At 45.0% G+C, this 17033-nt stretch overlaps 1 protein-coding gene across 11 annotated transcripts in view; it reads right to left on the reverse strand.

The window, feature by feature from the left end:
- Positions 1–2573: 2573 nt before the first annotated feature.
- The window catches only part of KIAA0319 (KIAA0319 ortholog), a 104896-nt gene continuing 90436 nt past the window's right edge, over positions 2574–17033 (reverse strand). For 3 of the 11 annotated variants that reach the window (XM_064363040.1, XM_064363039.1, XM_064363041.1), the window contains exons 18-20: positions 15417–15539; positions 13370–13460; positions 9004–10025 (exon numbers count right to left, since the gene is read on the reverse strand). In XM_064363040.1, the coding sequence (XP_064219110.1) occupies positions 9887–10025; positions 13370–13460; positions 15417–15539 (353 nt within the window). In that variant the 3' untranslated portion in view covers positions 9004–9886. Of the gene's footprint in view, positions 5716–9003; positions 10026–12976; positions 13077–13308; positions 13461–15416; positions 15540–17033 lie in introns of those variants that run through there. The other 8 variants (XM_064363045.1, XM_064363046.1, XM_064363044.1 and 5 more) reach the window with 6 other exon arrangements.

A 17033-nucleotide genomic window follows, 5' to 3' on the forward strand; every position in this document is an offset into this window, starting at 1 on the left:
AAATGTGAACTTGAAAGAGCCAATCCTTTAAGATAAATCCACAGTGGTTAACTGGGCCTAAATTTAAAATTGACCTAAGTGGGACACCCCCACACACACACACACTGTGGCTCACACCTGTAATCTCAACACTTTGGGAGGCAGAGGCAGGTGGATCACTTAAGCAGAGGAGTTTGAGACCAGCCTGGACAGCATTGTGAGACCCCCATCTCTACAAAAAAATTAGCCCTACTACTCAGGAAGCTGAGAGGTGAGAGGATCACTTGAGCCTGGGAGGTCCATGCTGCAGTGAGCCATGAAGGCACCACTGCACTCCAACCTGGGTGACAGAGTGAGACCCTGTCTCAAACAATCAAAAACACCTAAGTGATTATTTGCTAACTAGATGTCACACACATGCTCTGAGTTCCCCAAAAACCCACACATTTCTTCAATTTGGGGACTCCAGAGCTCACCTGAACCAATCAATGAGCTTACCTGCCTTAACCAATCAGGGCTCAGCTCTATCAACTAACCAGGCATCAGCTGTATCAACCAACCAGAACGCAGCTACACTGACCAATCAGAACTAAACAAGTTTCGCTCCTTCATTTACATATCGACCTGAATGGAAACCTGGGTAGAATTTTGCTGTAAATCGAGAGCCCTTGCTTTGCTTTTTGAAACACATCTGTTTTACACAGAAGGCTGTATCTCTGTGGTTTGGAAGCTGTTCATGCAATAAAGTCTCTTTCCTTCATATTCTTTTTCAAAGAACTTCTGTTCACAGTTGCTAAAGGAGTTAAAATAGCCTGGAAAGGAAGGGACTTGAGGGGAGCTCCACACAGTACTACTATACATGAAACTCCGAAAATACAAGCTAATCTCTAGTGATTGCCAAGGGAGAGGGGGATTACAACGAGCCACAAGGAAACATTTATGGGTAATTATATTTGTTCAACAGTTTATTGTGGTCATGGGTTCACAGATGTGCACATACATCAAAGCATCAAAATTGTACTATGTGCAGTTTATTTTATTTTATTGCATTTTAGGTTTTGGGGTACATGTGAAGAACATGCAAAATTGTTGCATAGGTACACACATGGCAGTGTGATTTGCTGCCTTCCTCCCCTTCACCTGTATCTGGCATTTCTCCCCATGCTATCTCTCCCCAACTCCCCACCCCCCACTGTCCCTCCCCTATTTCCCCCCAACAGACCCCAGTGTGTGATGCTCCCCTCCCTGTGTCCATGTGTTCTCATTGTTCAATACCCACCTATGAGAACATGCGGTCTTTGATTTTCAGTTTTTGTGTCAGTTTGCTGAGGATGATGGTTGTGCAGTTTAAGTGAATTATACTTCAATCTGCCTTTCTTGAGACAGGGTCTCATTCTGTCACCCAGGCTAGAGTACAGTGGCCTAATCTCTGCTCACTGCAACCTCCACCCTCAGGGCTCAAGCAATCCTCCCACCTCAGTCTCCTGAGTAGCTGGGACTACAGGCATGCATCACAATGCTCAGCTAAATTTTTTTTTGTGTTTTTGTAGAGACAAGGTTTGGCCATGTTGCCCAGGCTGGTCTTGAACTCCTGGACTCAAGTGATCAGCCCGCCTTGGCCTTCCAAAGTGCTGGGATTACAAGCATGAGCCACCAGCCCTCAATATGCTATTTTTAAAAATGGCTTTATTACTGATAAGAGCTAGATTAGAAGATGTAATTTAAGTATATTCTCCCCAGAATCTAGTCACTCACCACACTGCAGGCCTTCTAGCACTAGGGATAGACCTCCTGTTAATAGCAGAGAGCTGGCCAGGTGCAGTGGCTCACGCCTGTAATCCCAGCACTTAGGGAGGCCAAGGCAGGTGGATCATGAGGTCAGGAGTTCAAGACCAGCCTGGTCAAGTTGGTAAAACCCTCTCTCTACTAAAAATACAAAAAATTTAGTTGGGTGTGTTGGCAGGCACCTGTGATCCCAGCTACTTGAAAGGCTGAGGCAGAGAATTGCTTGAACCAGGGAGGCAGAGGTTGCAGTGAGCCAAGATTGAGCCACTGGACTCCAGCCTGGGCAACAGGGCAAGACTCCATCTCAAAAAAAGAAAAAAAAAAATAGCAGAGAGCCACCCACGCAGAGGAAGGCAAGCTGACTGAGCATTCTCAGTTCTTCCCAAATGCTTGTCTTCCAACAGGGAAGGAGCAGGGGATGTTAGTCCAGGCTTCCACAATTTTTTTTTTTCTATAAACAGCCAGATAGTAAATAGTTCAGTTTTGCAGACAGTCCCTGTCAAAACTACTTTGTTGTAACATAAGAGCAGCCATAGATAATACATACATGAATGAATATGGATGTGTTTCAATAAAACTTTATCAACACAAATCTGTATTTCATATAGCTCACGTTTCAAAATAGTTTTTGATTTATTTTTAACCATTTGAAAACATAAGACCCACTTTTCGGCTCTTGGGGCGTGCACATACAAGCTGCAGGCCACAGTGTGCTGACCCATACTCAAGGGAAATCCCTCTACAATTCAACATGAAGAAAACAAATTTCCCCCTAAAAATAACTCAGCATTACAGAAAATACAGACACCTTTAGATTAGTGCATATATTTAATAGTTATATTAGAAATGATACCTTATCAACACATAGGGAAAAATAATACATTTTAAGAAATAAAACCAAGATTAAAACAGTCCATAATAGCTTTGTCACACACAGAAAATGGCAGTCACGCTCCTCCCCGCGCACAAAGGGTGGCATCACAGCTTATTAAGTGGTACATTTTCTCACCTCACTGCATGGTTTTCAGATAGTCCTTTAGTCATACACATGCTTAGCCTTGTCATGCCATGGGTTTGAATCCTCCTACATAGAATATAAACCAGCAACTAAAACACTTGTTAGCCTGTGAGCCCTACAAACACCCACTCCCTTATCCTAGGGCCTGTTTTTCACTGTCCAGAGCTCTTCGGGTGCTTTATCTCCCAAAGACCCTCAATGATAAGTGACTACCAGTCCACAGTGAAGAATACTGGCTGGTCATTCCATCTCGTGTGCTGTTCTGCTGAGAAATGGGGTAACAAGACAGGACCCACTCTCTGATCACTACTGTGATGCTTGATTTCCCATAGATTCAAGATCCTTCCTGTGATGGAAGGATCAGAGGCCAGGCTCAGACGGTCAAGGACAGAGAAGGAGGAGGGCAGAAATACACAGCAAACCTATAGGGAGGGGTGGCCCGGTGTGATGCACAGGACACTAGGCAGGCCATCTCTCCCTCCGTCCTTCGCTCTCTGCACCTATTAAAAGGAATTCCTCTTAGTGTTGGGAACAGAACTTTCAGGTGGCCCGAAAGTTCCACCAGAATTTGCCCTCCATCCATCAAGGCAGGAGTTCTTTGTGTAGTGGAAAGCAGGATTCACAGTTTAAAACATTTGCATTCAGTTCTTAGATCCCCCACTTCTTGGCCCTGACCCCTGGCAAGCTACTGAACCTCTCTGAGCCTTCAGAGGGCTATCTGCAACATCAGAATAATAGTGTCTCCTCTTCAAGGTTGGTTCTAAGGACCGACTGAGTATGTAAAACGCGCGTTATGGAGGTGAAGCGGTAAGCGTCCACTCCCTTCTTTAGCATTATGCCCGATGACTTCACATTTGGGCTGCTGTCCTCCATGCCAGAAATTCCCATTTGCATGCAAAAAAGCATACCCCTGGTCACTTGTTAGGGCAGATTCTAGGCTTATGAAGCTCAATACTGGTTTTAAAAAAAAAAAAAAGCATCACATTTTCCCTCCAACACTATAGACAGTATTGAACTGGCTATACAGAAAGTGTAGGCATAAGCAGAAGAATTATTTTAAAGATAAAACGACACTCACACTTTTTGGTTCTATCCTTTCCCAGTAAATTACACTAAGACGGTCCCATGAGAATGAATACTCCTGGAGATGACAAAAGTACCTACAAGCTGAATTTTTTTTTTAAGAGCCCATGGAGAAACATTTTCTCTGGCACTCCTGCCCTGGTCGTTTAAATACCTTGCTTATTAATCAGCAATGCAATCCCAGTTTTCCCATGTTACAAAAGCATTGTGTAACAGGGTATTACTTAGGTGTGTTCACAACACCGGTTTTATCTCATTCTAATCTTCCCACAAAGAATGCCAAAGGCACCACCAAAGCCACCAGCCTCAGGGCTGAGGGCGGATGGGGAACTACCCTGAACCAGTCAACTCAGCAGGCTGTAATTAACTCCAGTTAATTGCTCTGGAGTCCTGCTTTATGGGTGGGAATGTTTTAATTTTCTTTCATGTTTGAAATAAGATTTATTCAGTAGAAAAACTTAAACATATATATTTCTGATATGGAGTTTCGCTTTTGTGGCCCAGGCTGGAGTGAACTTAAATGTATTTTTTTTTTTTTTTTAAGATGGGTTTTACCATATTGGTCAGGCTGGTCTTGAACTCCCGACCTCAGGTGATCCGCCCACCTTGGCCTCCAAAGTGCTTGGATTACAGGTGTGAGCCACCATGCCCGGCCTTAAACGTATTTTTAAACATATGAAGTGAATACATCTATGTCCAATTCTTTTGGAAAGTACCTGTCGGGTGTCGGGGACCAGGGTATCATAACCACGCCATCCAAATTAAGACTGACTATTTCAGAGTTTTGGAATATATACACAATTGCCGAGTTGTCATCCCTATCTATGGCAGTCCAAATGCACAGCCTACAGAACATAATATTTAATGAATTAATCACTTCTATTGCATTTAAGGTAAACTTGGGCTTGGTTTACATTAGAGAATTACCCTACTAAACAACACCGAGAGGCTTCAGTGTAGTTTTTCTTAGAGGAAGAAAAGATAATGTTAAAATGCTACCTTCAACCTACACGGCCTCAGTCCTGAGAATACCATTCTTCCTTAGCTCTTCAACTGCCAACAGCTGCTTTCTGGAGAGAGATGGAAACTGCCATTGACACAGCACAGAATTAAAAACCAGGAGGGCTCTGCGCTGTGTTGAGTGTTGTTAGCAGAAAGCTTGCTGCACGCCAGACTCCCTGCACCTCCACAGAAGACAACCCATGCCTCTTAGATAAGCTATTTTAACAGCCGTCTGACTACAGATCTTACAAGAGAAACCATGTTTAGAATGCTGTTCCTTAGAGGCAGTCACAGCTGCTAAGAGAGAAATCATCCCTCTGTAAATCCTTAGTTAATTGAGTTTCACTAAGGTTCTATAGAAAGAGTTGTTCATCTTTAACGTGCAATATATTGTGCCAGCTACAAAAACACAAAACTCTTTTAAATATATACCTTAGAGTTTTACCCAGCCTTTATTTCTATTAACAAGCAGCCCAGTTAAAAGACCAACCTTCTGTTTTGTGCCTCAAAAACCGGTCTTTAAATATATGTAGATACACACATAGCCCACTGTAAAATGATGTAAATGAACTATTTGAAAAGAGTGGGTTATGTGCCATAACTCACACTGACTGGTCCTGGATTCAAGGATTCCTGTGGGGTTCTTCCGCTTTACAACGGACTGCTCCATTATCTGTCCTTTGAGCAATAACTGGAGGAAGCTCCATTTCTGATGGAACCGTTCATGGAAACCTTCGGATTCCCTCTCTCCATCTTTTCTCGGCTGAAGATTGTGTCCTGGTCACTGTCAAACTCTGACTCAGATACCATCAGGCTGGAGTTGTGCTCTGTGCTTCGGTGCTTGATACCTAGAGAGAAGCACAGAAGCGCCTGAGGAGGAACGCCACGATTCACTTCCAGCTGTCAGTCGTTCTGGCTGCAGGTCCCGTGGTGAGCACGGAGCGGTGCTCTGCGCACCTGGAGAGCAATCGCCCACAGCAGCAGGCAGTTTGGGTTTCCTAGCAAGTAATTGCAGGGGTTTGGGAGCCTCACCTGAGCTTCAGCCGCAGCTTTGACACTCGCCAGCTGCTTAACCCTGGGCAAGATACCTGAGCTCTCGGAGCTTTCAGTCTCCATGGGGAAGGTAACACAGCATCTACCCCGTGAGTTTATGCGGAGGATTAAGTGAAACAGTGCATGTCAAGCATCCAACAAACGAAAGCTTCTGTGATTTTACCACTTGGTTAGAGTATTTTGGGTAGAATATTTGTTCTCAGGGTCAAACTAAGAGACGGAACAGGTATTAGATACAATTCCTACTCTCAAAGAATTTATAGTGTCTAGCTGGGGGTTAAGACGTAGACTTGGCTGGGCATGGTGGCTCATGCCTGTAATCCCAGCCCTTTGGGAGGCTGAGGCAGGAGGATCACTTGAGGCCAGGAGTTCGAGGCTGCAGTGAACTATGGTTGTGTTGCTGTACTCCAGCCTGGGTGACAGAGCAAGACCCTGTCTCAGGAAGAAAAACAAAAAAGACATCAAAGGCACAGACTCATGAGAAGATGGCTCATAACAGGTATTTTTTAAATCTTCTATAAATTCAGAGGCGATAAGCACAAACACTTATGACGGGGGTTGCTGCAGTGACGATTCCCGTAGGGCGATGTTGCAGAACCTTCTCCTTATTCAGCTAAAACCGGGTTCCTGTCACACTACCAGGAAAGATGAGGCTCTTGGACACATAGAAAGGTGAGAAAAATGGAACTTACTGGGCAAAAAGTAAAGAAAGAAAACCTCTCAACAAATAGAGAGGGAGTCTCGCCAACACTGTCTCCCTCACAGGTCGAATTCCAGGTGACCACGCAGGAACTGAAGAGGCAGGCTTCACCCCACTGCAAATGACGCGAACTTCCTGTGGCTCCCTCCCCTTCCCGCAGTGCGCGCACGTGGACATTATTGACAGAGAATCAGCCGGGGAAGGGCGGGGCCTTCATCAGGACCCAGCAGTCTGGTTTTTCTGCCTTCAGGCTGTTTTAGGCTTGAAGGTGGCGTTTCGCCAGGGACCCTTGGCTGTCTCCTGTCTCTATCAGTGAGATTTGAAGTAGGAAGAGAAATTAGGAAGGCAGGGGAAGGGTATGGAGTGTGCAGAGGCATCCAGGAATATTTAGAAAAAAACTAATTTGTTTGGAGCAAATGATTCCTGTAGGAAATAGGAGAGGCTGGAGAGAGGCAGGGACCTCACAGAAAAGCACGTGAATACGAAGTTTGGATTTTATCCTATAAGCAGAGGAGTGACACTATTAAAATGTTGTTCTACGATAGGAGTAAAACCAGTGTGCAGGACGGAAGGAGAACAGACAGTAAGTAAACACAGAGGCTGCTGCGGTCTGAATGTTTGCACCCCTACAAATTCATGTGCTGAAATCTAATCCCTAAATGGTGGTACTAAGAGGTGAGGCTTTTGGGCGGTGATCGAAGGGGATTATTACATGAAAGAGGCACCAGAGGCCAGGCACGGTGGCTCACACCTGTAATCCCAGCACTTTGGGAGGCCAAGGAGGGTGGATCACCTGAGGTCAGGAGTTTGAGACCAGCCTGGCCAACATGGTGAAACCCTGTCTCTATTAAAAATACAAAAAAAAAAAAAAAAAAAAAAAAAAAAAGCTGGGCATGGTGGCAGGCGCCTGTAATCCCAACTACTTGAGAAGCTGAGGCATGAGAATCGCTTGAACCTGGGAGGTAGAGGTTGCAGTGAGCTGAAATCGTGCCACTGCACTCCAGCCTGGAGGATAGAGACTCTGTCTCCAAAACAAAAAGAGGTCCCAGAGGCTGCCTGGCCCTTTGCACCATGTGAGGATGCAGGGAGAAGGCGCCATCTATGAGGAAGTGGCCCTGGCCAGATGCTGAATTCGTCTTCCCAGCCTCCAGAACTCTGGGTAATAAATACCTGTTGTTCATAAGCCTCCCCATCTGTGGCATTTTGTTAGAGCAGCCCCGAGGGCCAAGGCGGAGGCAGTGCAGTGTAGAGGAAGAGCCAGGCCTCCAGCCCACCTTCACCACTCACCAGCTGCGTTACTTGGCCAAGTTGCAAAACTCTCCTTTGCCTCAGTTTCCTCTTATGTAAAATGGGGATAATCATGTACATATCTCATAGCGCTGCGGGTAGGATTAGAATTCAATGAGTAAAGTGCTTCAAAAGTACCTAGTACGTATTCGACATTAAATATCTATTGTTATTATTACTATTAGTTCACAGGTGAAACTGTAAGGACCTGAACTAGAGTGGTGATGGTAATGAAGAGGAAAGAGGGCAAGAGACTAGCAAGGTGGGGGGTCTGGAGTGGGGGGCAGTGTGTGTGGAGCACCAGTGACTGAGGTTTCAAACTGGGGCCGTGAGGATGGGGGTTCTATGAATAGACACGGAAATGTCAGAAGGATGAGTGTATTCTAAGATAAAGGTGGGTGTGACAATGCAGCCTAAAGCAGGTTGAGCTCTTAGGAAAAAGTCAGTTGATAATACTGCTGATGTTACGCAATGCAAATGGCGAGCAAATGGTATGCGACCGTGTCTACTTCCTGCGAAGCTCTCCTGCCAGAGCCCTGTTCGCTACACTGTCTGTACACGATCGTTCCTTCTGACACGGCATCGTCCGTGCATTGGCAGAACTCCTTGCACTCCAGTACAATTATCCTCCCTCAGGCTGTGAGCTCCCGGAGAGGCAGGCTCTGCGCTTCCTCCTCTCCCAGTGTCCAGGGCCTACCCTGGTGTCTGTGCACAGGGTCGGCATTCAACACTCACTGTGAACAATGTTTTGCACCTCACAGCTCTGAAAATGATTATATCTTCCACAAAAATTCACTGAGTCATGAATCCAGAATTAGGGAAAATCTACAGAATCGGTGTTCAGCAGCCTCAGAGGGCCAAAGAAGTTTCATTAAGTGTGTAACAGTTAAAAAAAAAAAAAAAAAAAAAAGACCAGGCGGCATGGCTTACGCCTGTAATCCCAGCACTTTGGGAGGCTGAGGCGGGCGGATCACAAGGTCAGGAGTTCAAGACCAGCCTGACCAACATGGTGAAATCCCGTCTCTTAAAAAAAAAAGAAAAAAAAGTATGCAACAGTTAATAAACGAGAGTGAAAAAGTTAACCGAGGTGGGCAAGAGGCGCTCCTAAGCATAGGGATCAATACATGTTGTGAGGAAAGCCCATTTTCTGTGAAGCCTTTGTGTCCATCTGTATCAATGGCTAAGTAGATAACGCAGCTGCTGAAAAATCTGAGGCTTTAAAGTGCAAGTGTCTTCTTGCTGCATTTCCGGCCTAGCAGACCTAAAGGGAACAGCATTCAGAGGTGGGCTGTGGGAACGTCTTCCACTGTCCCCCACCCTCCAACCAGGAGTAGAAAAGTAAGCAGGTGCTGGGGACACCTCTGTTTAAAGAGCAGTCTTTGCCCTGTGGTCACTGGTTGGTGCTCAGCTGATAACACTTCATATTCCTTATCCATGCATGCCTCGAAGTATCCTGCCAAAATTTATTCAATTTATAATGAAACTACTGCCTCCTGCCCCCACCCCTGTGTTAGCATATTCTCAGGAGAGATGAAAGTTGTTTTCCTTTTTCTTTTTCTTTCTCTTTTTTTTTTTGAGACAGTCTCATTCTGTAGCCCAAGTTGGAGTGCAGTGGTGCAATCTCGGCTAAGTGCAACCTCCGCCTCCTGAGCTCAAGCGGTCCTTCTGCCTTGGCCTCCCGAGTAGCTGGGATTACAGGTGCGTGCCACCACGCCCGGCTGATTTTTTTTTTTCTTGTATTTTTTAGTAGAGACGGGGTTTCACCATGTTGCCCAGAGTGGTCCTGAACTACTGAGCTCCAGCGATCCACCCAGCCTTGGCCTCTCAAAGTGCTTGGATTACAGGCATGAGCCACCGTGCCTGGCCCAAAGGTTGTTTTTCATCATGGAATCCCAGCCTCACTCGTCCCTCGCAATCAAAGTGCTGACTCCAGCTGACCATTCTCCCTCCATCCTGGTTAGCTCACAGGCATACCTAGGTTAAATCGTGTGAAGGTGCCAGGCAATGATTCTAGAGACTGTCTTACCATATTTGGGCCTCAGTTCCATTCTTTCCTGTTCATCCATGTTATCTAGGATGGTGTACTTTGTTTTCTTCCTGATTTTAGTCCTTTTTTGTCTGAAAGGAACAATGAAAAGCTCAACTCAGATCTTTAGAAAGATAACTGAGATCCAGGATTTAAAACACAGGAAAGACACTGAAGGAAACATTTTGCCTTATTATGAGGTAGTTTGGGTCTTTTATTAAGGAAGCATACACGAGGCCAGGTTGAAGCTCAAAGGGGCATTATGCATCTTGGAGAAACACATATCGGGGTATAAACAGCCACATCACTCTTGCCCACTTATCTACAGGTCTCTGCTAAGCCTCATGCCATAGCACCAGGACCTTTAGTGTAACACACCTGTGTGTTGGCCCAAGGAGCTCCTCTTCATGAGTAATTCCTTACTCAGAAAAGTCTGGATGAGAAAACATTCCCCTGAACCTATACCATCCTGCAATGTCCAATGGCTCAGTAATGAAAAGATGTCATGAACTGGCAATCAGAAAAAAAAAAGCAAAAATAGGCCGGGCGCGATGGCTCACACTTGTAATCCCAGCACTTTGGGAGGCTGAGGCTGGTGGATCACCTGAGGTCAGGAGTTCGAGACCAGCCTGACCAACCTGATGAAACCCTGTCTCTACTAAAAATAGAAAAATTAGCTGGGCATGGTGGTGGGCACCTGTAATCCCAATTACTCAGGAGGCTGACACAGGAGAATCGCTTGAACCTGGGAGGTGGACGTTACAGTAAGCCAAGATCATGCCACTGCACTCCAGCCTGGGCAACAGAGCGAGACTCCGTCTCAAAACAAAACAAAACAAAAAAACAAACAAAAAAAATACTAAAAATTGTAATAAATTCCCACAATTAATTAGCAACAACTGTCCCCTACCTTTTTCATTTTTTTTCCCCTCCACATATGAAAGCTAGGCTGGTCCCATATACCTCATCCTATGTACAGAGACTGTTTGAAAATACACATTGAAACCATGCTAAGGCATGTAGAGAACAAGACAGTAATTTCACAGCATAAAAGCAATTTTCTGAGAGCGTGATGATCAGGAGCATGGGTCTTAATTTAGCACTTACTAGCTGGTGACTTTGAGAAAATTATTTGAGACTTTTGTGCCTCCATGTCCTCACCTGTAAAATGGGAGTACGAATAGTTCCTTTCTCACATGGTTGATGGGAGGACTAAATAAGATAATACATACATAAAGCACTTAGCCGTTAATCACAATGGCAAATACTTAATAAATGCTCACAGTTATCCCTACCATCATCATCTTCTACTAGATAGATATGTCACAAAGCTGCGGATGTTTAATGCCACGCACGGTAGGGTCACACCATCCCACATGGCTCTGGGAAAACTTAATGGAATTTAGGCCTCTATGTGCCTGTGCCTGGCTCCCTCTCACCAGTCTTACCTTTGGGAACATAATCACAAATAAAACTAAAATAATCTCTAAGTGATTTCTGAAAAACAACTATTAAAATATATTCTTTTTTTTTTTTTAAGACTTTCACTCTGTTGCCAAGCTGGAGTTGAGTGGTGCAATCTCAGCTCACCGCAACCTTCACCTCCTAGGTTCAACCAATTCTCCTGCCTCAGGCTCCCAAGTAGCTGGGATTACAGGTGTGCGCCACCACGCCCAGATAATTTTGAATGTTTAGTAGAGATGGGGTTTCACCATGTTGGCCAGGCTGGTCTCGAACTCCTGACCTCCAATGATCCACCCTCCTCAGCCTCCCAACGTGCTGGGATTACAGGCGTGAGTCACCATGCATGGCCTAAAATATACTTTTTTAAAAATCACATCCTTGGAGAGCATTTGTAGTGTTTCACATGAAAGAGTAGACCTGATGCTCTCTTCTAAGGACTTGAGTAATCACTTGCCCTACAAGTCTCCTCACTGAGGGTTGAGTGTGGAGTTCTGGAAGATTCGGCCAATGAGGCAGCTCGAGGCTTCTCAGAGGTCGGCTCCATGGAAAAAGGAAACACCTGAAGCAAAAGTTCTCTTTGGCGGTGTTACTGCCTCAATTACAGTTTCAAATTTATTAAAAATGATTCAGGTAGATTATTGTTTCACATAATGAAAATAATCAAAATCTGCCATTTCTAACAGTATGCTTCTAGATCTGCTTCCTCTACTGAGACCTGGAAGGCCACTTAGGTACTTGTGAGATAATAGATGTATGTTTTTATCACGGTTCCTGGCTAATAATTCCCACGGCCCTTATTATAATGCTGGGGCACTCTGGGCCTCAGAAAACAGAATCTCCCTCTCTCTCTGACCTTCTCCTGCCCTCCTTTCACCTGCTCTTTATTCTCCCCAAGGCAAGAACTTTCTCCTGCCTTTCTGTCTCCAATCTGGCTATAAAGAAATTCTCTGACCTACTTTGTCTGATTATAGGTCATAAAACCCTCATTTCAGAAGGAGTTCTGCCTCCTACCCAGGAGGATGGAGCGCTTTGCAGAGGGGCCCAGAAGAATCTGGACAGGCCTTGCTGGGCTTGCCCACTCAGCCTGTTAGTATCAGATCCTACCCTTTATGTCCAATTACTTTTATACATAGTTACAAATCGTGCCTATAAATATCCAATGACATCTTTATAGAAGGCCCAAGATGATGGGGTTCAGAGAGCTTCCGGACAGCCAAACAGGGGGTTCCCGGAGGATGGCACACCCAGAGAGGGCACGGAAGCTCTGGGCCCCTTCCCCATGCCTCACCCGGTGCACCTCTTCATCGGTATCCCTGGTAATATCCTTTGTAATAACCACTGTGTTTCCCTGAGTTCTTTGAGCCACCCTAGCAAATCAACTGAACCCAAGAAGAGAACTGAGGGACCCAATTTATAGTCAGAAGCCCAAGTAAAACAACCCGGGATATGTAACTGGCATCTGAATGGGGTGGGGGGCAGTCTTGGGGACGGAGCCCTTAACCTGTGGGATCTGACGCTATCTCCGGTAGACAGCATCAAAACTGAATTGGAGGACACCCAGCTGGCATTCACTGCACACCTGCTGCTTGCCTGGTGTGTGGGGAGAAACTCCTAAACACTGGTCACAGCTGTCCTCTGCTGATGTTGCTGACTGAGAATACAGTACCGGTTCAGTGACTCTAATGTGAGACCGACAGAGAATAACATTCGATTTGATATAGCACCGTTGAACCTCCTAGAAATCACAAGAGCTGCAATGAGAAAAAGCTGCCTCTAATACTCCGCTTATCTGGGCACTTATGCCTTGTGGCAGATAGTGCATTATAAGGTATGTTTAAAGTCGAGTTTGTCTTCACAGATAATGTGATTATTAAACAGCTTAGCAGTTTAACAAGCCCAAGTAAACAATACCTAAGCTGCCATAACACACTCAGTGTGGGGTCTCCGTTTCCCGAACGAGCGCTCTAGGTACCTCTTGCAGCAGCGGATGCAAAGCCAAGTGAAACCTCCTGTTAGCACAGTAAGAGTAAAAGCCAACACTGTCACATAGAATACACTCCACTCTGAAACACAAGAAAACCAGAGGGGACACAGTTATAGGCTCTTTGTGGAACAATTTTATTCTCATGATTCACAACAAATATTTCTGATCCCTACGAGTAAAGGCCGCCTGTGGCCTACCGTCTGTAACAGTATGGAGTTGGTAACGTCTCATCAGGCTGGTAGCAGAGCACAGCAAGGTAAAACACAGATAAATCAAGAACAACCTAAAATTGCCCTGTTTTTATCTATTGGGTTTCAGGGCCTCACGGATCACATATTTCATGCTAACTTGGGAACAGAATAATCTGAAATAACTGAAAGTAGTCAGTTACATAGTAATGCCTTTTATATAAACACACACATATGTCACACCAAAATATTCATTCCAGAATGCCAAAAATCACAACCCCCACCCCTAAAAGTTTTGGCTTGGTTTTAATAAAGCATCTGTATGGCTGTTTATGGCATGAAGACATTTTTCACAGCCAGAGAACAATTCGGACACTACTTGACCCTCGTTCTTTCCACATCCTTGCAGAAACCTAACGTGAAAACCTCTGCAACCGTAACTCAGTAGCTGAGAAGCCCAGTTTTTTAGGGAGCAAAGTTTAATAGGCTGGGCATGGTGGCTCACGCCTGTAATTCTAGCACTTTGGGAGGCTGAGGTGGGCGGATCCCTTGAGGTCAGGAATTTCAGACCCGTCTGGCTAACATGGCCAAACCCCACCTCTACTAAAAATACAAAAATTAGCCAGATATGGTGGCGCACACCTGTAACCCCAGCTACTCGGGAGCCTGAGGCAGGAGAATCGCTTGAACCCAGGAGGTGGAGGCTGCAGTGAGCTGGGATTGTGCTACTGCACTCCAGGCTGAGCAACAGGGCAAGACTCCATCTCAAAAACAGAGAAAAAAAGTCTAACTTTATTAAATGTTATATGATCTCACTGGACTAATGATCCAAGAGCTGGCTATTTTCTGCTTTTTATATAGTATTCAATGGGAATAGAATTTGGCAGTCAGCTCTTACTATCTTTGCTGCCAATAATGTCCATCTGGTTCCCCAAACAACAAATTTACTTAGTAGACTGCCATTAAAATATAATTTTCTCCCCAGAAGGGATCCCAGAGGCACCAGCTTGGCCTGCTGTGGCTCCAGTTTTTGGTGCCTGCCTGTGTGAACAGCTGGAAGAGTGGGCCAAATTCTCTTCTTTACCTGATTCAAGCAGATCCACGCCAGGGACCACTTGAGCAGCAAATCACACCGAGCCTCAGCCAAGGCAGGCGTGACCCGCAAATGCAGCCCATGGCCCAGGCAATTCTTTCTTAGAAATGCCAGCAGTAGTGAGCCAGTTCTGCTCTGCCAAAGGGAATTTTCTCATTAGGAAGTTTTATGTAAAAGCCTAAAGACACCCCAAAAAGTAGATTGTAAGAAGGGTCTTAACTCACTATCAAGTAAGCTGGTTCACTTGGCTTCAGGTGAGAAAACACGGGATGTTTTATAGCTGCAAAGCTAGGCAGATAGTTCTTTTTCTCTTCTTTTCTCTTCTCTTTCTTTCCCCCTCTCCCTCCCTCCTTCCTTCCTTTCTTTCTTTGTTTTTTTTTGAGTCAGGGTCTCACTCTGTCCACTCACTGCAGCCTTGACTTCCTGAGTTCAAGCAATTTTCCCACCTCAGCCTCCTGAGTAGCTGGGACTACAGGTGCCTGCAACCACACTCAGTTAATTTTTTAAGACAGGGTCTTACTACATTGTCCAAGCTGGTTTAGATGTCCTGGGCTCCAGTAATCCTCCCGCCTCAGCCTCTTGAGTACCAGAGGCTGTGAGCATGCACCACCATGCCTGGCTTATTTTTTTAGTTTTTTGTAAAGGTGAAGTCTGACTATATTGCCCAGGTTGGTCTCGAATATTAGGCAGATTTGCCTAAGAATGAGCTGCCTTAAAGCTCCTCACCCAAAGCTGCCTCTGTAGCAGAACTCACCACAGTTGCTCTCTCCGTCCCGGATATAACGCTGTATAAGGTTTTCCATCCATAACTGAGAGCAAATGCAGCGCTTTGTGAGGGGGTCGCAGTGGCCATGGCCAGAACACTTCAGAAGGCAACCTGCAGAGCGATGTGCAGGGCTGAGGTCAGCACGCAGGGAAGGGCATCCCTGCATTCAGCATCTTTTGTGTTTTCAGTAGCATAGGCCCCAAATAAATGCATCCTGCTGAATGAAGAGCCTCTTACAGTGTGGACAGGGCTTCTAAAAATAGCCTCTCATCATTGACAATCTCATCAGAAAGCAAATGGCAGAAAAAGCCAATCCACACCGCACAGCAAAAGCCTTAAAAATCTTTACTGGTGGGGCACGGTGGCTCACGCCTGTAATCCCAGCACTTTGCGAGGCCGAGGCAAGTGGATCACTTGAGGACAGGAGTTTGAGACCAGCCTGGCCAACATGGTGAAACCTCATCTACTAAAAATACAAAAAATTAGCTGGGTGTGATGATGTGCGCCTGTAATGCCAGCTACTTGGGAGGCTGAGACACAAGAATCACTTAAACCCAGGAGGCAGAGGTTTCAGTGAGCCACGATCACACCACCATACTCCAGCCTGGTGACAGAGCGAGACTCAAAAAAGTAGCAAAAACATAACAAGAAAATACGGCTGGACTAAGAACAGAATTCTGAGTATTTATCTGGAGTGTAGTAGCAATCATTGAAGACATGCCTGAAGATCTATCTACATTGTAGCATTATTTTAAAACAAACCTTAAAATCCAGTAATAAGGAACTGGTTGTACAATTATGGAATATATCTAGGGTAGAATACTATGGCTATAAAATCTTTGAGGACATTGATCATAATATATATATATTTTTAAGAGGCAAGGTCTTGTTGCTATGTTGCTGAGGCTGGTCTCAAATTCCTAGCCTCAAGACATCCTCCCTCCTCAGCCTCTGGTGTAGCTGAGATTACAGGCATGTGCTACTGTGCCTGGCTCATAATACAATTTGAAGTTAAAAATCAGATTAAAAATATATATCAAGTCATCCTGATGGTAGTATTTCTAGAGATGAGGGAACTGGGAAAACACATATCAGAGTATTAACAAAAATTATCTTTGGATGGTGAGAATTTTGGACTTCGAATTTGGAAAATTATTTTCTTTTTTGTGCCTTTCTGGATATTCTAAATTTTGTACAATAAATAGATACTATTTTTGTAGCTAGAATAAAAAGGAGTTATTGGCAGGGCATGGTGGTTCATGCCTATAATCCCAGCACTTTGGGAGGCCGAGGCAGGCAGATCACTTGAGGCCAGGAATTCAAGACCAGCCTGGCCAATGTAGCAAGAACTCATCTGTACTAAAAATACCAAAAAAAGAAAAAGAAAGAAAGAACGAACAAATGAACAAACGAACAGAGAGACATTAAAAATTACCCTCTGGGCACAATGACTCATGTCTGTAATCCCAGCAGTTTGGGAGGTCAAGGCAGGTGGATCACGAGGTCAGGAGTTCAAGACCAGCCTGGCCAAGACGGTGAGACCCTGTTTCTACTAAAAATACAAAAATTAGCCAGGTGTGGTGGCAGGTGCCTATAATCCCAGCT

This window comes from Aotus nancymaae, unplaced genomic scaffold, assembly GCF_030222135.1.
Source record: "Aotus nancymaae isolate 86718 unplaced genomic scaffold, 86718_ANA_hifiasm-v0.15.2.pri h1tg000051l, whole genome shotgun sequence".
NCBI classification, from domain to species: Eukaryota; Metazoa; Chordata; class Mammalia; order Primates; family Aotidae; genus Aotus; species Aotus nancymaae.